The 22100-nt window shown below is 39.6% G+C and overlaps 1 protein-coding gene across 3 annotated transcripts in view; it reads right to left on the bottom strand.

Moving 5' to 3' along the window:
* Nucleotides 1-22100, bottom strand: part of pax7a (paired box 7a) — a 76166-nt gene that overhangs the window by 6106 nt on the left and 47960 nt on the right. For all 3 annotated transcript variants that reach the window (XM_061785881.1, XM_061785883.1, XM_061785882.1), the window contains 2 exons: nt 20749-20939; nt 780-1029 (listed from right to left, as the gene is read on the bottom strand). In XM_061785881.1, coding sequence (XP_061641865.1) covers nt 780-1029; nt 20749-20939 — 441 coding nt within the window. The remainder of the gene's footprint in view (nt 1-779; nt 1030-20748; nt 20940-22100) is intronic.

Here is a 22100-nt window from a genome sequence, read left to right as displayed (position 1 = left end):
TGCAACCTTTTTTTTGGTTTTATTAAGTTTTTTTTGTAATTTTAATATTTTAGGATTAGTTAGTATTTTGAGCATTATATATTGCATTTAGCATTTTTTAACTGCATTTTAATAATTCTTGTATTATATTTAGGATTTTGTAGTATTATATTTACTGTTTCTGTAGTTGTGGCATTTTGTTGTTTTATACAAGCAATAAATATTTTTAATTATCATGTTTATATTATTTGTACTTTCAGTATTACATTTAGAATTATTTAGTATTATTGTAATTTTTGTATTTTAAGTATTTTTTATCATAAATTTAATATTTAGGATTAATTAATTATTCTTTAGTAATTAATTATTGTACAGTATTATATTAACTATATGTGTAATTTCAATATTTTATTTAGTATTTTTAATATATTTATGATTTTGTAATTTTAATATTTTAGTATGTACTGTTTTATGTTATTATTGTGTATTATATTATTATTGTATATTATATTTACTCATTATATTAAGCATTATTATCATTTTTCATATTTTGGGGAATTTTAGTGTATTTTTTTATTTTTTGCAGATTTTTCAGATTATTTTTTTGGTAATTTAGTGTTTTAGCAGTATGCATGTACAGTATTCTATTTACATTAGTTGTAATTTCAGTATTTTAGTTAATATTTAGTATTACATTCAGCATTTTACCATATATATTTAAAAAATAATAATTTTCGGTATTTTGCGTATTTGGGATATTTGATGGGCCAGCGTGGCAGAAGTCCGACTGGAGCGCTTACTCTGGCCGTACTGGCTGTACTGGTAGCCGGCGGCGACGGGGTCCACGCTGTAGCTTGTGGCGCTGTAGGTGGGTGGGCAGTAGGACTGCGAGGACGCCAGGCTGTCCACGCCCTTGATGGAGTCCGAGCGCAGGCTGCAGCTGGCCGAGATGGGGTTGGAGGCGTCCAGGCCGCCGTGCAGCGGCGAGATGGAGAAGTCGTGCTGCGGCTGCGAGGCCACCGCGCTGCCATTGCTCAGGATGCTCATCACCTGAGGACGCGGCAAGGTCCGGTTACCATCAAAACCTCCTTTCCCAAACTTCATGCAAGTTCCGAAAAGTTATTATGGAAGACTTAATTCGTGAACTAACTTTTGAGTCATTTTTCAAAAGAAATTACAAAGAAATACGTTGGGTTTGTGGCAAAAGTTGCCAGAGAAATGTTTCATGCTTGCTGAAGGAAGCGCCTTTTTTCATTTTGATTTTTTATAAGAGATGACATTTTCATTGTGAGAATATTTTGATTCCAAACAATCTCTCTAAAACTTGAACTTAAAGCATCACCACTTCAGTAACATTATAAGACTTACTGTACATTTTGTTAGCCTAAGCTTGGTAAGATTTGTGTTTCTCTGTGTAGATTCTCAGTCATGCACGTAATCTGGAAAGGTTGACTCAAGGCAATTCCACTCTTCTTATTTCTTGTTTTTCTTGCTTTCCCAAAAAGTTCAAAATGACTGAGACAACTACGCTATTATACCATCGATTTGTAATGTATCCTAGTATAAATCACATAAAGGTTTTACACGAATCTATATAAAATGCCGGTAATTAGAACTGAACCAGAATTTTTTACAAGTTTCAAGTTATTTTTGCTATTTGTCCCCAACAAATGGTTAATGCATTTACATTTTTTCAAACTTTTTGCTCATTCCATTTTTTCATGTAATATTATGATAATATTCTAAGAAAATGAAAACATTATACTAAATAAATTGCAACAATTTTCTCATAATATAGCAACTTTATTTTATTTATATAACAATCTCATAATAATCTCTGCATTTTTTCTTCTTTCTCCCGATATTACAAATGTATTGTCTATTGTCCATTTATTCTTTCATGATCCTGTGTTTTTTCTTTCTTGTTTTACTTTTGTTTGGTAAAGTACACTTTTTTTTGCATACCATCACAGCAATTGTCATAAAATTACAAACTTTTTTTGCCATCATATTCAGATGTCAGAAAAATTACAGCTGCAAATCACAGCAGCAGGTCCAACATTTCTGGGCGTGTATGTCATATTTTTATTTTATATATATATATATATATATATATATATATATATATATATATATATATATACACGTTGTAAATACGTTGATTCTAAAATCATCCATCCATTTTCTATAGCACTTGTTAGTTTTGTGCTCGACTACACAAGCTCAGACCAAGACTTGCCGAGACCAGAACTCACCGAGACCAAGACAAGACCAAGACTTGTGAGTCGAGACCGAAACAAGACTAAGACCATGATAAAAATCAATTTTAAAAACCATGACAAGATTGAACACTTAAAAAGCATTCTCTTTAATTTAAATTCTCTTTTAAATACATTTGACAACCAAAAACACGGTGTCTGCAATTCTTTCAAAGCACAATATGCAAAAATGTCAAATCTGAAGTTTTTTCTTCAACTAAATTCTTGAAAAAAGAACAACCTTATATGCATTTCAAAATGAAGCTTTAAAGAAGACCTTGGTTGCATTTAAGAAACATAAGAGACTGCTGCAGCATTGTGTGACCTTAACGTGCTCGTTGAGGTCTCATAATAATGCTCCCTCTCCTAAAACCCTGTCAACCGGCGCAGAGGAGGTGGGAACTCGAGCACTTTCGGTGCCAACTTGTGGAGTTGTGGGAATCTGTCACGATTTTTGGCGCGAAAGAAAAGTGCATTGTCGGTGTCAGAATCCTGAATGGCATCAAAGTATTTGCTTATCTGAGTTCAAATGACGTCAGTTTCGTACTTAGGTCTCACACCTTGGGGGAGTGGAGTGTGTGTGTGGTGGGGAGGGGGGGGGGGGGGGGGGTGCGTCCCCTAAGTCACGACACCGTGAAGGTTGGTGGTGGGGGGTTAATAACACATGAATTGAAGGTATTTCTTGTTTTATCAAGCGCTTCTCCTTATCTTCTCGAGTTGAAGAATCGCAGATCAGTGCTGGTCTCGGCCAGTCTTGACGGAAAATCACGAGTCCGGACAGTCCGGGAGCAAGACAAGACCGGGTTTTACGTGTTACAACACTAGCACTTGTACTCATTAGAGGCACGGATGAGCTGCGGTCTGTCCCGGCTGACTTTAAGCAAGAGGCGGTCGCCAGCCAATGGCTGGGCAGGCCCATCACTTGATACTGTACGGACCAATGGAAAGGCACCATTTCCACTGGGGTAGGCGAAAAAGAGGACGAAGCGGCCCGTGTTTTTCTTCACGATGAGTCGGGAGGCGACGAAGGGGCTGATGGGGGTTGAAGGGAACAAGAGCGACTGTTTCCATGAGCTGGCGCTGTCACTAAGTGTTCAGCTGAGGGACATCGGGGTCCCGGGGCGATAATAGACCCGCCGCCCGTGCCAGACGGCCCGAGGCCCGAGCCGGAGCCCGCGGCACAACAAGCGCCGAGGGAGTCCCTAATCCCTCGCCCCGAGCCCGCCGCCTCATGAATAGTAATGGACTTGGAACTGGTAAATGATCCCCTCAGATCCCCGTGCCGAGCCGGAGAGGCCCGCTGATACTGCAGGTTAGGGCTCGGCCCCGCAATATGACAGCGGGCGCATTATTCCCGCTGCATAAAGCTTCCAATTCAATATTCTAGATTATTGTAATAGCATGTGACATTCGCCAGAGGAAGCGCTCCGAATGTGTTCAAATGGAAGAGATTACCTCGAGTTGTGCTCCACTCTCAAGTATGTTTTTGAAGAGGCAAAAGGAAAGAGGCTGGACTTAAAAAATATATATATAAAAAAATAAAAAGTATTGTAGTCTGTATACATCATAAAATACAAAATTCATACAAAAAACACCAAATAAATACCACCAATACAAATCAATGCTACAATACTGAAAATAAATCCTGAATAGTATTAAAATGTGGAAAAAATCTGCTGTATATACAAAAAATAAAAATAAAATACAAAAAAAATATTTAAAACAACAAAAATACAAAAATACTAGATAATAAAAAATAAATATAATATAAATAAATAAACACTACATGCAAAACTAACTTACTAAAAAATAACACTAAATTAAGTGGCAAACCAAAAAAAGAGTGGTTTAAAATATATTAAACACAATACTGCATATAAAAAAATACAAGAAATACACTAAGATTAATGCATAGCAGACAGCATTGCATGAGAGGAATAAGAAAGATGTTTAAAATAAACATACCATAAATACTTAAAAATACTAAGCACACTTAAGTCCAAAAAAAAGGTAAAGGTAGCAAATTACTAAAAATATTAAAAAGCAAGCAATACTACCCCCCCTGGAAAAAGCGCTAGTAAAATACCAGAAAAATCCTGAAAACCAATGCACATCAGACACCTTTTATAATAGCAGGGAAAGGAAAGGTGCTGGTTTAAAAAATAAAAAAAGGGGGGGGGGGGGGGGGGGGGAGGAATTGTGCCCCACACATGATCCCCTCCTCTAGTGAGCAGACCTTCCTCTCAACATCAGGTTCAGGTTGAGTTTGGCTACGCTACGCTGACCTGTGACCCCTCGGCTGCTAAACCAATTAGGCCCTCATGGAGCCCATCGCCCGCCGCACACACATACATATATGCGTGTGAGCGAGCGCGGGAGGAATCGAGCACTTCCTACATTCATCACATCCTTAGGAATTCCAAAACGTTGTTACAAATTGTGCTGTGTTGTGACGTGTCGTATCCGTGTGAGGGAGAGTCCATGAGACGCTTCTACAAATTATCCTGCAGGGAGAGTCCATTTTAGCTTTTAATTGCAGCTCGATTGCATCGCAATGGGCAACAATCGCTGCAATTAATATGTCACGCTCATAAAAGTTCTTCAAAAGAAAATGGATGCCTTATCTCCAGAAATGCCTGCCGTCGCACTTTTTTTTTTTGCTATTTTAGTGAATCAGGATGGGTCAGAAACTGCTGTCAGTACTTCTCAAAAAGTAAAATTTTGGCTTTAATCGTTTCATTTTTGCTGAAGCAGCTAAGATAGGCACTTTTTTCTTTAAGAGCTCTCGATGTAACTTTTTGGTAAAAAGTACTAATAAAGGAGAATTGTTTATTATTATGCTCTAACGAGAAGTTTGTGGGATTTCCAACAAAAAGTAAGCAGAATGATTCTTTTTTTTTGTTCCTTGAAAAAGCTAATTTTATCATAGTGGTAGTGGTGTCCACATTGTTGATTTTGGAGCACATTTTCGACTAAAAACAACTATTCTACCAAAGTTGGAACTTAACTCAACTCAACATTATCTATAAAGCACTTAAAAATAAACAACAGTGAAGCAAAGTGCGGTACATACAAATAAAAATCAATTAAAAATGATAAAACGAAACTAAAAACAAAAAACAAAAAACTAAAATAAGGGCAGAGGCTCATGCTGAGTAATGAAAATGGAAACAATAATATTTTCTACTAAAACTTCCAATTGTAACTTAAAAGTAGCTTTTCTAAGTACTTTGGTCACATGTACAATGATGGCGTTGCTCGAGTTACAAAATGGCAATCATGACATGAAAAGGCTTTCCCTCAAATATTCAACAAGAGTAACGACGGGTATGAACAATATACAGCAATACAATTTGCTTTTGGGGCGGACATTTTGGGAAGTTAACCGTTACAAAATATGCTTAATGTTTCACATGCTGCATTTTTAGCATAAAAGTTAGACAAAAGAATGACGGCTTTTTTGCTAAACACACCCTCTCTTCACACCCGCAATCGCTTTCCTCTTCCTCACTTTCACTCCTCAACCACTCGTTTGTTGTCGGTGGTAGTGCGAGTGCTGCTTGGGGAGATAATGCGAGCCAGGACTTTAGTTTAAAGGACAATGCTCCGGGCTGTTCCCTACACCTCCCCCTCCCTCCGTCCCTCCCTCCCTCTCTCCAGATAGATTACTTTCAAAATAATAACAAAAAAAAAGTAATTAATTCTCTCAAGTTGTGAGCCCTGCAGCCTGCGGAGAATTGTAAATTGATACAATGTGCATCCTTTCAGATAAATAAATAGCGTACTTGAGGCACATAAAGAGCTCCTTTCATAGCTCCTTTCTCATGTCTGCAACAGACACATTGCTTTTTTAATTTTTACATTTTCATTTTTTTGTCTTTGTGGATGTTTTACAAGCTTTTCTTTATGCATTGTTGTTGTGTCGCGTGTAAATTAACGCAAAAATAAAGATGTGCATTAATTCTGGAGTGGAATCGGTAGTTTTTGGAGCACCTGCAGCAGTGAGCGTTAAAAAAAGGAAAAGTGAGTATACTGTATGTAATACCGAAATGAAAGACATGCAAGGATACCATTTAAAATACAAATGGGGAGGAGACACTTGTAGTATTTTCTCATATTCAAACATCTGCAGCAGTGTGTGTGAAAATAGAGAAAGTGGAAATGCAAGGACCTCTAGAAGGAAGGCATGGGTACTCAAAATGTGAATAGAAAGTGATATTGAAATGAAAAACCTGAAAGCTGCAAAGTATCCACCCATTCGAACGCCTGCAGCAGTGTGCGGAAAAATATGGGTGAGTGCAAATGCGAAGACCTACGAGAAGGAGGCCAGTGGTGCTTGAGATGCAAATAGAAAGTGATATTGAAAAGAGAGACATGCAATAACATGATTTCAAATACAATTCTGGAGTGAAATCTGCAGCTTTTCCTCCCGATCAAACACCTGCAGGAGTGCTTGTATAAAAAGGAGAGTGGAAACGGGTAGGGAAGAGGAGCCCGAGATTCGAATAAAGTTATATTGAAAAGAAAGACATGCATTAATGTAAGTTAAAACTGATTAATAGAGTGAAATATGTAGAGCAAAGCATCTAAAAGAAGGGAGAGTGGAAAAATGAAACCCTGGAGAACAAGGGCAGGGGTGCTCAAGATCCGAATAAAAAGTGATTAATAGTGTTAAAAATAGAATTCTGGAGTGAAGGCTGCAGCATTTTCTCATATTCAAGCACCTGCAGCAGTGAGTGTTTAAACGAAGGGAGAATGGAAATGCAAAGGCCTATAGAAGGAGGGCATATGTACTCGAGATGCGAAGAGAAAGTGATAATGAAATGGAAAACTTGAATTAATACTGTTTAAAATCTAATTCTGGAGTGAAATCTGCAACTTATCCACCCATTTGAACACCTGCAGCAGTGTGTGTAAAAAAAATTGGGAAGCCGAAGGCCTGTAGTGGGTGGGGAGGGGTGCTCGACATGCGAATAGAAAATTATATTGAAAAGAACGAGGTGCATTAATACTATTAAAAAATACAATTGTGGATTGAAATCTATAGCTTTTGGAGCACCTGCAGCAGGGTATGTAAAAAAAAATAAAAACATTAAAAAAGAGGGAGAGTAGAAATGTGACAGCCTGTAGAAGAAGGCCAGGGGTGCTCAAGACGTGGAGTGAAAATGAAATTGAAAAGAACGATGTGCACTAACGGTGTTTGAGATGCGAATAGAAAATGATATGGAAAAGCAAGACATGCATCAATAGTGTTCAAAAGTACAATTCGGAAGTGAAATCTGCAGCATTTTTGCGCACCTGCAGCAGCGTGTGTAGAAAAAGGGAGAGTGGAAATGCGAAGGCCTAAAGTAGGAAAGCTGGGGTGATGCCAATAGATGCAAATAGAAAATGATATTGAAAAGAAAGACGTGCATTAATACTGTTAAAAATACAATTCTGGAGTGAAATCTGAGCACCTGCAGCAGTGTGTGTTAAAAAAATAAAAAAATAAATAAATGTAAAAAAAAAAAAAAAAAAAAAAGTGAGAGTGGAAATGTGATGGCCTATTGAAGAAGGGCAGGGGTGCTCGAGCCGCGAATAGAAAGTGATATTGAGTGCGAGGGAAGCGGAGGCTTTTGGGGGAGTACAAAGACTCCTGTAGGACTGCGCTGGCCTGAGGGCTCGCCTGCCTGGAGAGCTGATAGCGAGAGCCCCTCTGTTCCATCCAACACAGCCGCGGCTCCACAAATACTCTTAATCTGCCCAAGACTGGATTAGTTCCTCTGTCACCGATAGCTGCGGCGCTCTGCCCAAATGAAATGCCCCCGAGATGTACCTTTAAGTTAGGCAGAGGTCAAAGGGGCCAGACAGGAGGTGGGGGAATAAAATAAGCACTGCCAAAACGTGCGCAAGTTATCTGAACGCTGCAGAATGTAGCATCTTAGCACCTTAGCAGATCTGCGGGCCCGATAGCCCGACAGAGAGCGATTACCAAAGATCCGCGCAGATGACACTTGAATTGCAGATCGATATTTGGAAGGGCCCGTCCTCAGGGTGCGATTACAGACGCTGATCATCCTGGAAGTGTCTGACTTTGACAAGGGACAACTAACTATTCCTGAAGGCACATATACAATCGAGGAAAAGGGACATTTTGGGTTACAATGGCCTGTCACACTCAAAACGTTCTACTTTTGTCGCAGTTTTTCTAATTTGGAGCTTTTTCTTGGATGTAGCTTTTTTGGCCTTGGAAAGGGCACAAAAAGCTATCTTGAGTGTCCTCTGTGGTAAATTGCTGTCATACAGGCATATTCAGTACGAGACCTTAAATATCTCTACCGATAAGAATTTGGCAAAAAGTAGGATGGACGATAATGTATTGATGAATGTTACCCTAAACCAAAAATATCAAAAATACATCGAACTAAATTTTGAAATATATACTGTATATTTACTGAAGAAAATTGATTAATTTGGTAACTTTTTCTGAACTTTTTAGTCATTAGTCAATATATTTTGGTGAAGATCTGGAATTTTGTAAACCTCAGCATTGCAAGAAGGTTATGAATGTGCACATTTTCCTTGTTGGTTGGTAGATTACTGGATTAAAATATTTTTAAAAAAAATTAATTATAAAATAAATTTATTCAAACAAAAATAAGATAAATTAGGGCTTCTCCTTAAAATCCATTACAATATTGTAACATTTAAAAAACAACAAACAAACAGGAAATAAGGAAAATAATGAAAAACAAAAAAGTATGTATATTTGCTGTATTATTTATTGTGGTACATTACCTGACTTCATTTTTCATTTCGTAATGTTTTGGACATTTTCAATCAGCATCTCTATATTTATAAAAAGTATTATATATATATATATATGTATATACATATACATCGTAACGATCAAATTCAGGTACAAGCAAGGGTGAGCCAGTGCTGTCAACATAAACGTGTTCTCACAAGTGGGTCTTCTTCACGGAGGCAACCAATCAGAGGAAAGGGAGCGGTTGTAGCCAAATATGGATAAAGCGGATACAAAACTGGGTCAAACAGAAGTAGCTGTCAGAAGGGCCTATTCTGGATTCTTGTATGACAAAACCAAGGTGTTTTTTTTAAAATGTAATTGATACCTTTATACTAAGTCCATGTTAGAGAGTCACTCTATGGAGGTCTAAATAGCCAACATACGTGACCTTTAAATACGAGGCACAATCGACATTATCCAATAAATGAAACTATCCAGGAGTCAACTCCTGCTCCCTCAACAGTCTGCCCCCATTTCCCTCCCCTCACATGAGATGAGGGGGCCAGCCAGCCCAGCGGGCAGTCAGGCCCCTCATCTGAGCAGACAAAATGACTATTTAAAAATAACAGCGATTGCATAAATTGAATTAAAGCGTTTTGGTCATGGTGGAGGTGGCGCGGTGCACGGGGGGGTGGTGGTGGTGGTTGGGGAGGTGGAGTTGAGGGGGGGGGAGCGGCAGTGGCAGGCAGCAGATGATGGGCTTTGGCCCGCATGCCACCGCCTTAATTGGCTGCGGCACATTAATAACAAGTGAAAAGTGTCTTCCACCAGGAATGAGAGGTAGTGGCACGGGGGGGATGGAGGGGTCTTTGAAGAATGTGGTGTTGGGGTGGGGTGCTAATTGTGTTCAATTAAGTGGCTGATTGGCACTGACAGAAAGTGGGCATTGACACGAGAGGCGCAGATGAGGATGATTAGCAGCCGCTGGAACAAGCTGTCACTCTTCACAACGCCTTTCCTGTGCACGTCAACGCCTCTCCCTTCCCTTTCCCCCACACACCCAAAAAAAATACATAAAAAAAACCCCCCAAAAAACGGGCTAATATTAAAAAAACTAATTCATATTCGTCTTACTTCCACAGTTACCTTGGAGTCCAATTTGGTTTATTCTGTTTATATTTCTTACATACAAGGCTGCTGACTATTCTTGCTGCTGTTCACATTAACACCAAAATATACTGTATAATAATGATAGTGTAATATAGCATTATGTTTCAATATCATCATGCATGTATCGCTATCCCCCTCTGCAGTTTTTTCAGCTACAATACTGCTGAGTATTTTTGCTGCTGCTGACATTCACTTCTGAAAAGCCCACATTCTAGTATTGTGATTCAGCAGTATATAATCATGCATGTATAATTATTATCCCACTGCTGTTTTTGCTAAATACAATGCTGCTGACTTTTCTTGCAACTCTTTACATTAACATCAAAATATATAATATGCATACTAGAAAATACAGGTAGTATTTGGTTTATATATTTGTATTCATGTATTTTATCGCCCGACTGGAGTTTTTAGCTACATACAGTGCTGCTGACTATTCTTGCTGCTCACAAGATGCTAAAAACACAAAAAATGAATAAACATTCATTTGATATTAAAAAATGATATTAAAAAATTTTGGAACTTTAAGAAAAAAAAAATAAAATCACCATCATTATACATAAACGAATGATGTAGCCAAATAGTATCTTTTTCTTTCATTATATTTAATCATAACTAACAAATAAGTGTAAAAACAGGAAGAAATGCAGTTGCATTTGACAGAAAAATAATTAGATTAATTTTTTTTAAATGCTTTTTTTTTTTTGCCATTTTCCAGAAAATAATTAAATACAATAAATAAATAAAAATATTTTTTCTATGCACATGGTTATACATAATTGCACCGACCAGATACCTGACCCGAAACCATTCAACCTAATACACATCCAGGTTTTTTTTTTTATGAACTTTTCGACTAATGCCATAACATCTGAGCACGCACAGCTGTCCACTAACCTCTTAAACACACCACACTTCGAGCTCTAAAGTCCCCGGCCCCGCACTAACCAGAGGTTAATATGGCGTCTATTGGACTGCAATTGGAGAACGTGTGGGGAGCAGTCGTCTATTCTTTGCTAGTGATATGCTTGAGTAACTATGGGATGGATTCAGCCACTGGGAACAAGCGAGGCCCCCTTTCAAAAGCACACACACACACACACACACACACAGACACACACACACTTCTAAATTAAACGGCAGATTTTCTGATTCCAGGAGAGTGGTTTTGGTGTGTGTGTGTGTGTGTGTGTGTGTGTGTGTGTGTGTGTGTGTGTGCAGCAGGAGGAGCAAAGCGAGAAAAGGTTGGAGGTAGGGAGGAGGAGGAGGGGTGGTGATGGTTTGTTTGCTAAAACCAGCAGGGGCCAGGGTTGGTGAAAAATGTCAGGTCAAATTGTTCTTGACAGTGTTAATATTTGCACCTCATAGCCATAATTACATGTAAATAAATAGTGAAATAGCTCTCAGCTGGAGGCCAAGTGGGGAGCTACCGAGGAGCCGCAGCGCCCAGCTGAGCTCCGGCCGAGCGGGATCGTTTTATTGGCCGGGCCGACGCTAACGTGAATAAACTTTGGCGCAAAGGGGGGTCGCCGCCATGAAAGTGTAGGTGAGAGAGGAAGGGGTAAAAAGTCAAGGCGCGGTATCAATCACATCAATGCACCTGTCAGAGTGGCATCTGGAACTAACAAGAAGCACATGCGGCGTGCGCGCGCACACACACACATCATCGATCATCACACTGCGATCATCCCATAATATCATTTCACTCACCTGACTTTTGAACCCCCAGAGGAAGACAAAATGGTCACCGCAGACGCTTCACCTGCCCGCCAACGGGCCAAAGACAAGTGGAAGTTATTGGCTCTCAGAGCAAAACTGCTTGATATGTTCATTGTGTGACATCTTCCTTGCCAAATAGTGAGCTCTCATTTATCGCTCTACATGGCATTGCTGAAAATTTCAGTAACAAAGCGTGGACGTATATCTTGAACTTGCCTAATAGCGACATCATTTTTGCTTTTAAGCTCATTTCAAGTAGTTTAATGGCTAGATAAAGCAAGGTTGTAGACGACCACATAAAATCTCAGGTGTTTCTCTATGTAACAATTGGCATCCAATAACGTGGTGAGCTCAAAGTAGTCATGAAATCAACGGTTGCAGACGACTATAACAACCTCCAAACATTTACGATGCTGTATGTGCCTCATAAAAGGTGAACAATAATAAAGTAATCAATTCATGAACGGGCCGGCACAGTATCCTAGTGGATAGCACGTCTGCTTCACAGTTCTGAGGTTTGACGTTCGAATCTCGCCTCTGGCCTTACTGTGTGGGGGTGGGTGTGCAATTTTCTCTGGGTAGTCAACTTTATGTATTATATACTGTATTTTATATATTACAACCCTAGTGAGGATAAGCGGTAAAGAAAATGGATGGATGGGTGGATGGTAAAATGGGGTGAACCTGACAGCATGTCAATTGGGCATATCAAAAATTGGAGTCGGTCCGTAGGGGTTCAGGGAGCATATTTATTCACCGGCATCTCACATTCGCCACCTACAACGGTTCTAAAGCTGAGCCATTTGTTTAATTGACCTACAATACCTGTTGCAGAATACACGTTTATAATGCTTAATTTTGAATGTGTTTGTGTGGGAGCTCAAAAGAAAGTGTGTGCAGTGCGTATGGGAATAATGGGCTATTTTAATTTTTGTTTTGGTACTAGAAGTGAATCAGTAAATTATAAAACTAATGCTATCAAACATTTATTGAGCAGCAACATGTGAACCACCCCCACCAAACAATGACCGTGACTCTGGAGCGCAGCCCGGCAGGAGAGCTTCATTCGACTCTGCCGGAGCCACAAATTTCTTCCAAATCGGCCTGCCGTTCATGTCTCATCTGTTAAAAGCCTTGACGGAACATGAGGGACCCCGTTAAGAACGGGACGCGACAAGAGGGAATGTACTGGCATTCGTGGTAAACTATCACCCTAAAAGTAGTGCGCATTTGAGCCTCCAGGACACAGCAGCCCCGTTCACGGATACTGTGATCGACCATCTGAGAACATATCAAGACTTGAATGCGGAAAAGTGTCAAAATCCCAAGCAAATTCCCACGGGGAAATGGGAGCATAGGGTGAATGTAGCCTTATGACGCGTGACGTAACATCACCGAAATGGAAGAAAAAGATAAAATTTTTGACTCATGTAGGGATCTCGAGGAGTGTTACGCATACAATTTGACCACAGTTGCTATAGAAAATGGATGGAGCACAAAAAGCATTGGGCTTATATAATGTAATACGTAGCCTGTATAAACTCTGCGTAATACAATAAGGGTACTGTTAGGATAAAGTTGTGCCAGCAAAAGTCACCTTCACTGGCGGACGAGCCAGTCGAGAGCGCAATATCACCGCCGGTGTCTATTTTCGATAGCATCCGAGTGTGTGCCGACAGTGTAATAAAGGCAGCAGTAGCAGTCCTGTGCACCTTATAGGCATCGTCGATGCGTGGGACACACAGCATGCGAATCAGTCGCAGTCATTTTGCTCCTTAAATCCCCATCTTCTAGGATTTACCCAAATTCATATTGGCTGCCTCGGCGAGATAAATGTAAATCACATTCGCCTTATATTTATTATTTATCGGGTTGCGGCAGCTCACTTTCAACGGGAAGTATCTCGCACCCGCACACAAACACCCTTGCATTTAAATAGCATTTTTATTGTCCGCTCTAGCCTTTCATCTGGGCGCTGCCTCTCCAGGGGAGAGACGTTTTGGAGCTCAGGAGGAAGGTGGCGGTGGCGGGGGTGTGGATAGCGCTAGTGAGCGCGCCATGACATGCAGCCAAATGAAGAGGAAAGAAAGGTTGCTAGGTGAGAAATAAGAGCATGAATGCATCACGCCAACACTGGAATATTTGGGAGAAACGGCTTCACTCGGTTGCCCTGGAGTCATGTGGAGAGCTAAACCTCTTATTATCATATTATTATTAATACCTCCACCAAGCACAGAGCACCACACCCAATTTTTGGGCAGGAGTGTTGCTTACGTCAAGAAAAAAAGGATTACAATTGGATGAGGATCTTGATAAAGGTGCAGATTTATCTATCTATAGTAAATACTGTATTGTATTATTATCAATATGATATTCATTTATGTAATTATTTCAAATTATTAATTTGTTGTTTCAATCTAAAAATATATAAACATTGAATACAACAACCCCCCTTCCATCCGAGGGGGTTACGGTCCAGACCACTGCCAGCAATAAGTGAAAATACAATTTAAAAACAATAAAAACACATTGAAACACACAATATATTAAGAGAGACCAAGACCAATGATCAACAACAATCTTACAATATTTTTGATATTGTAAAAAAAAAAAAAAAAAAAAAAGTAACAACTGTAATAACACACCAAAAAAAAACCTGCGATATAGTGGGACCGCGGCGGGTGAGCCACGATATAGCGGGGGTTTACTGTAATGCATGAATGTTAATGAGAAAATTTAAAAGATCTGGATAAAGGCGCATATCCAGGATTTTTTTTTTTAACATACGACTTGTGTCATTAATTTCTAACAATTTCTGAATGCTAATAACAAAATGTACTGTAAGCATAAGCAATTTGGTATTAATCCAAATGAGCAAGGTTTGGCTTTGGGCTATGAGCTCGACTACTAGGTACCATTTTAAGTCTTTTTTTCAAATGATTTTCAATGGATTTTGTATGTGTTATGTAGAATGATTACACACAAATTGGCTAGTTTTCACAAAACTTTAAGGGTAGCGCAGAGGCAAAAAAGTTAAATGCGCTGCTATTGATGGTAGCAGATGTCCTGCACATGCTGTTACATCTCTGCAAATGGGAGCATTTAGTAGAGTACACACACACACACACACACACGCAGCTTGTGTAGTGCATGCTAGTGATGTCACAGTCAGCGCAGGTTTCCTCAGAGTTCAGAAGTATTGCAAACACAACAGGCAGCAGTAATAATCTGTGCACAAACAGTATAGCCACTGGATATGATTTACAGTCCCAGGATTTTCTTGGCAGCTTGGAATTTTTTTAAATTCATTCTTTTTTTTTTTTTTTTTTAAACAGAAAGCCTCTTATGTCTTCTTTAAAAAAATACTTGCCAAATTGAAACAGCATTTGTTTTAATGGGACTTCTAATTAACCACTATGTGCCCCCCCCCCCCCTTCACGCACCCCCCTCTTGCTGAGCGAGTGGCAGTGCTGTGAATGCAGGCGTGCGATGTGCTCATCCCCTTTGATTTGTTGTCAGCGGCGGTTGCCAGCTGACACAGTGCCCGGTGAGAGGCTTAATGCCCAAGTTTTAATAGTGTGGGGGACGACACCAATTCCCCCCCTACCATGTCTCTCATTGGTATTCAGGTGCAGGGTGTCTTGTTAGAAGTCAGGCAGAATGAAGTCAGATTGTTCCGTATACTTCACCCCCCTCTTCTTCTCTCCTCTCTCCATTTTTTGGCAGCGACAAGAGCTCTTAAAAATAATTCATCCAGTTTTTTTTTTTTTTTTTTTTTTAAAGAAGCGTCTTCGTAGGCTAATGGAGGAGAGGCAGCTCCGTTTGGAGTCTCCCCTGGCTTATCTCGCTCAGACAGTTGTGGGGTGTCGCTGGTGAGGACGGTGTCAGCGTGCGTTGGTGCAGTGCAGGCGGGCAGGCCCCGGGACACGGATCAAAGGGAGGCAGGGGTGAGAGCCGCACAGTGCCTCTGATCCTGTGTACGTGTGTGTATGTATGTATGTGTGTGTGTGTGTGTGTGTGTGTGTGTGTGTGTGTGTGTGTGTGTGTGAAGGCCCTGCCCACTCACACAGCCCAAAGGCCCTCTCCATACACACACATCCCTGTCATTCCAAAACACTTTTGTAAAACTGGGAGAGGAAAAAAAAAAAAAGTTCATTTTCGTCAAACTTTGTTAACTTCCTTCATCAAGACTGCAATGAAATCTCGCATCGCTACGTTCACAAGGCGGTGGGACACATGGAAATAGTAGTCACTGATGGTGAAGTGCACGGGGTGGCAAACTTGTTTGCATCGTGGGCCACATTGTGGTTGCACTTGGCTTCATGGGGCCGATTATATCGGTGAAATCACATGAACGCATAATCGCCAGGGATGTAATTGTATGCCAAAATTCACAGTTCAGTATGTACAGTGGTGCCTTGATATATCAGTTTGTTACGTGACTATGGTCGTAACCAAAATCACTCAAATCATCTTTTCCCCATTGAAATGAATGGAAACACCATTCATCAATTACAGCCTCCCCCCAAAAAAAATCTGACTGAAATTTTGGCAATGCGTTTATTAATAAGGAAAACTGCATTGTGCTGTATCGTACTTTAAACAAACAAATAGAATGTCAATAATTTAAGTTTCGCAACTACTGGAAGTGACTGAGTCAGCTGCAGTAATATTACTCGTTTTTCGCTGAGGATAAAGAATATAGGCTCTAAGTATTTTGTCAACAGGAACAAACATTTTTAGGAAAGTGCAAGCTCAACAGTTTGTCTTCTTTTTAGGAAAAGAACGATGAAGACAAGTGCAACAGTAGGAACAATGACGAATTGAGAGCCAAGGCTTTGCATTGGTACCATGCTGATATACAGTACATACAATAGTACATACAGCCAGAGGCTGAGCTGCATTGTGTTTGTTCATGGACCGCATGCATGTGGCTAGACTGCAAGACAGTTACTGTAGACTTTTTGTCCCTCACCCTAACAATCGCCACATCAAACCATATACCCACAGTCCTAGCATTTGATTGTTATAATTTTTGTGGCTAATTTTGAAAAACTAGAAGATTTGAAAATAAATGCATACATTGAAAAAATATATATAGAACAATTCAAAACAAACAGTATATTTACAAAATATATCTGTGAAGGCCCTGCCGCAATGGATATTTGAACACAAAAGGTGGAGCAACACATGTCAGACAGACACTACAATAATACATACAGCAGAAATTGTAAGTTCAGGTATCAAATTTGAGAATGGTTGTTGGAAACTGTTCGTCTCATGCTAAAATGCCCTTAAGTAGGGCACCAAACCAAAGGTGTGTTGGTGCCTATCCCAGCTGACTTTAGACAAGAGGCAGGGTACACCCTAAACTTGTCGCCAGCCAATCGTGGAGCACATATAGACAAACAACCATTCACACTCACATTCACACCTACGGGCAATTTACAGTTTTCAATTAACCTACCTTGCACGTTTTTGGAATTTGGGAGGAAACCGGAGTACCCGGAGAAAACCAACGGAGGAAAACAGCCAAACTCCACACAGGAAGGCGGAGACCATATTTGAGCCCACGACCTGTGAACTGTGAGGCAGATGTGCTAGCCAATCATCCATCCATCATGCCAGAATAAAAAACGTCTTTTAATAATAAAAAAATAAAAAATAAAAAAAAAACTAGGACTGCAACAATACCGCAAACGAGCCGTTCTTTTTCCCTTTTTTTTATAGCTGCTGAATTTCAAATGTGCAGCACTAGTTTACTGCCGTCTCCCTGCAGGTGTCCATACCATGCAAAAATAAAGAATTTTACTTCCAGGAAGGCCGCCCTTTAAAACATAAGAAGTAGCCTCTAATGCCAACTCCACAACTGTTTGTTGAAACTATGCTCCTTCTGAATGATGACTAGACAAAGATCTAGAAAGGCAAGAATGAACTTGGGTTGTGTGTGTGTGTGTCGCATGCTGTGCCTCCAAATGACCAACAAGAGCAACAAGGAAAATACTTCTGGAGTCATTGCTGCTGCCCAGCCATGCACAGCTAACCCAGGACCACCCCTCAAGCGGCCAAACACATCTCTACAATGAAAACAGCAAGCGCTTTCACTTTTTTGGGGAGATGGCTTTCCCGCCAGCCATAATGAGAAAAAAAAAAAAAAAAAAAACGTGTACTCTCGGCATAGGTTACAGGACTGGGATGGATGCGGGGCTCCTGACGGGCCTTGCTGAACGCTGCAGGATTCCATTACAGACTTGGCGACGCGCCACTGCAGCCCATTTGCTGGAAAGCAGAGGATCTTTTTTTTTGCAGCAGCAGCAGCAAAGGACCATATAGTTCACACTTCGCAATGCACAAGCGTATCTCTGGCAAACAGATGCAACGACACTCAATGCTCATTTCCATTCTAATGGATTGCTCTTCATGTGCGTTTTCCCCATGAAGAGCTGTAAATAATGACAAATGAACTCAATTTGCAATGTATGAGAATATGTTTAATTGCAATCCAGCTGCATTAACTCGTGGTTTGTTAGCAAGTTTGTTTGCGCGCTTGGCAGGACGTCGCAACCACGGGTGTGAACTTTGATTCCACTGCCAGTGGGAACGTTTCATTCCCATGCTGAGAGACTGATGGGAATGGCGCGCGGCCTTGCACACAAGCATGGCATGACGCATCAAAAAAATCCACCAAAAAAAAAAAAAAAAAAAATGGAAAAAAAAAAAAACATCCCCAAATAATTCGCATTGGAACAGAGAAACGAAACAAGAATGAAACTTGGTAGAGCACAGACCTCGGCCACGGTCCAGCAAACCCAATTTTAATCAATTTACCAGCACAGCCTGCATATGCATGGGTTGGTAGTCAGTTTATTAAAACAAAGGTACATCAATTATCGATCATGAGCTCAAAAAAAACACTGTGTCCAAAGTTGTCAGTTACTTGGTTAATTAAAGCAACGCAATGACTACGACTATTGCTAATCATCAACTCAAACCTTTTTGTTCCTTTTCTCAAAGCTGTCGGTGCTTGCCTTGCGGCCTTGCCAACCACAAACCCAACATTATGTTTGTTTTTAAAAGGTTGTCACTACTTGGTTAAGTCAAACAAAGTAATGACTTCGCTCATAGCCAATCATCAACTAAGTACTATGTTCATTTCCCCAAAAATATCAGTAATTGGTTTACTAATATAAAGCAATGGCGACACCTATTGACAACCATAAAACTCAAAATTTCACATTTGTTTTTAAAAGGTTAGCTAGTCCAGTAAACAAAGTAATGATTACGCCTATTGCCAATCATCAACAAAACACTTTTCGTTTAATGTCAAAAAGCTGTCATAACGTGGTTGAATAAAACCATGTCATGGCTACACTTATTGTCATTGAAAAACAATACAGTCATTTTATGAAAGTGGTGGTACTTGGTTTCGTAAAATAAAGTCATGGAGACACCTATTCTAAATTATCAGCTCGATACTTCACATTTATCTTCAAAGTTGTCACCGCTTGGTTCGATGAAACTACTGTAAGAGCTACACCTATTGTCAATCATCAAATCTATCTAGCGAACTAACATTTCTGTATTTGTGTTCTTAACACACTTGACTGTGGAAGACAAAGTTAACAATGTCCTATACATTTTTTTTTTTTTTTACCAACTAGATATATAAACAACACAATGCATCATAGAAGACTTGAATCAGTAATTGAATAAATCCATACTGTTTGCCCAAGGACTGCTGTTCTATAATCCACACTTCATGACAGGATATGTTTGATATCCTAACATCCCTGTAGAAGGCCAGTATTACAGAGAGACATTAATTGAATATATTGATCTCTCTCTATTTATATATTTATTTATTATTACTTTTTTTTTTTCAAATGACTTTGGTGTTCCTGGTGTTTTTCTGCAGGTTTTGCAGTGGGAGCATTAGCAGCTAAAGCCCCCTGCACCACGATTAACAATCAAACACGCTGTGAGCCAGAGTGTTATCCTCCTCCGTCGTTCCAGCAGGAGAGAAAATCTCTTTTTTGTCACAAAATCCTTAATTCTTTCTTCTTAAAAAAACAGTAATACCAAAAATATGCTTTGAGAAATATTTTAAAAGGGGGTCGAGGGGCTCAAATAAAACACACGTGAACGGCGGGGGTAATTGTGGACAAATGCAGCATTGAAATTCATTTTCAACTCTTTACGCACCATTTCAATCTTATTTTCTGCTTGTTAACCGCATCTTGTCGGTGAGGGTGGGCAAGGCTGGCCAGTCTTGATGGGTAATTGTGTATAATTCACTGCGTACACACGATTTGCATCATTTACAAATCGTTTCTTTTCCACTCTGGCGCTTGAAATTCAACCTAAAACACGGCGCCCGAAGAGGTTAACTGCTGGGCTTCTTTTTTATACAGGAAAAAAGAGGGCCCAAAATGAATTTAAACAGTAAAAATAGTGACTAAATTCTTTGCAAGTGCTTAAAAATAAAACAGAAAGGAAATAGGGGGTAAGAAAAAAATGTGGAGTCTTGCGGCAGCAGACAATTACACCAAGAAGATTACGGGTCTACATTTTTAAGCTTGAGCTAATTATTTCATCTCCATGTATTCTGGCTGCGACGTGCAGGATTTAGACGTCCCAGGAAAGTGGCTGTTTGGAGCGCTCGCCGCCTACTATCAAGATGAATTTTAATTTGTTGATGTTAATCCAATTGTTTTACCAATGTAACAATTTGGAGTCACTGAAATAAATCCAAGGGCTTTGGAAGGCACATAAAAGCCCATATTGGTAGTTATACCACCGAACATTTTAATTGCACTCAAATACAATGACATAATAATTCTTACGAGTGAGGAAAGCCGTAGAAGGAGGGGTAGACGATGGAGTTGGACTGACCTGCGGGGAGAGCCCGTTGCCGACTGCGTTCATATGGTTGCCGGAAGCCGACGGGCTCATGAAGGAGTCGGAGTAGCTGGAGAAGCTGTGGCGGTTGGACGACAGGCCGTACGCAGAGCTGCTGTCACTCAGGCCGCCCTGGTGCATGGAGGACGGGGGCAAGGGCTGAGGTCTGTGCAAGGTACTGCCCTCTAATACGGAAAAAAAATACACACAGGTAAGCGAGGATTTGAAGTTGTCTGTACTTGGTCTATTAAAACCAAGTAACGACCCACATAGTCATCAGATCGCAATGTACTGTTGCTTTTCCAAAGTTTTTGCTACCTAGTGTAATAAAACAAATGAATGGCTACACTTACTGTCAACTATCACATCAAAACAATGTTGGGTTTCTAAAGTTGTCAGTACTCGGTTTAATAAAACAAAGTCATGGCTATACCTATTGTCACGCATCAGCTCAAAACTATGTTATAACGTTGTCAGTACTTGCTTTATGTAAAACAAAGTAGTGCTTATACTTATTGTCACTCGTCAGCTCAAAATTATACATTCATCTGTTGGTTATCAGTGTATTAAAACAAAGTAACGATTACTACTATTGTCAACCATCAGAAAAAAAATAATGTCGGCTTTTCAAAGTTGTTGGTAGTTGGTTGAATAAAATACATTAATGGCTATCAGTTATAAAAACAACATAATGCTACACTTATCATTGACCATCTGATCAAAACTACGTTACAAAATTCTTGGTAGTTGGTTCATGTAAAACAACGTACAGTGCTGGCTACACCTATTGTCGACCATCAGATCAAAACGTTACGTTCATTTGTTGATACTTGGTTTTTTTAAAAAAAAACAACAATGGCTATATCTGTTGCTCAAAACTTTCAAACTTTACAAACATTTCCAAAATTGTCAGTAGTTGGTTTAATACAAAAAAGTAATCGCCACACCTATTGTAAATCATTAGCTACAAATTTTTGTTATTTGTTTTCAAAAGTTTGATTAAGCAATGTAAAGGTTACGCCTATTATCAACCATCACTTTAAAACTGAAAAGTGTATTTGTTGTTACTTGGTTTATTAAGGCAAATTAATGGCTTCAGTGTCAATCATCATCTTAAAACATTATGTTCTGCTTCAAAAGTTGTTGTTACTTGGTTTATTAACAAATTAATGGCTTCAGTGTCAATCATCAGCTTAAAACGTTATGTTCTGTTGCAAAAGTTGTTGTTACTTGGTTTATTAAAACAAAGTAATGACCTACACCAATTGTCAATTGTGAGCACCAAATTTACAGCTGTTTTGCAAAAATTTCGTGTTAATAAAACAAAGCGATGACTACACCTATTG

Source organism: Phyllopteryx taeniolatus, chromosome 9 (genome assembly GCF_024500385.1).
Source record: "Phyllopteryx taeniolatus isolate TA_2022b chromosome 9, UOR_Ptae_1.2, whole genome shotgun sequence".
In the NCBI taxonomy this organism is placed as follows: Eukaryota; Metazoa; Chordata; class Actinopteri; order Syngnathiformes; family Syngnathidae; genus Phyllopteryx; species Phyllopteryx taeniolatus.
Note: the sequence above shows the minus strand (reverse complement) of the source record. Positions and strands in the feature narration are given on the sequence as shown.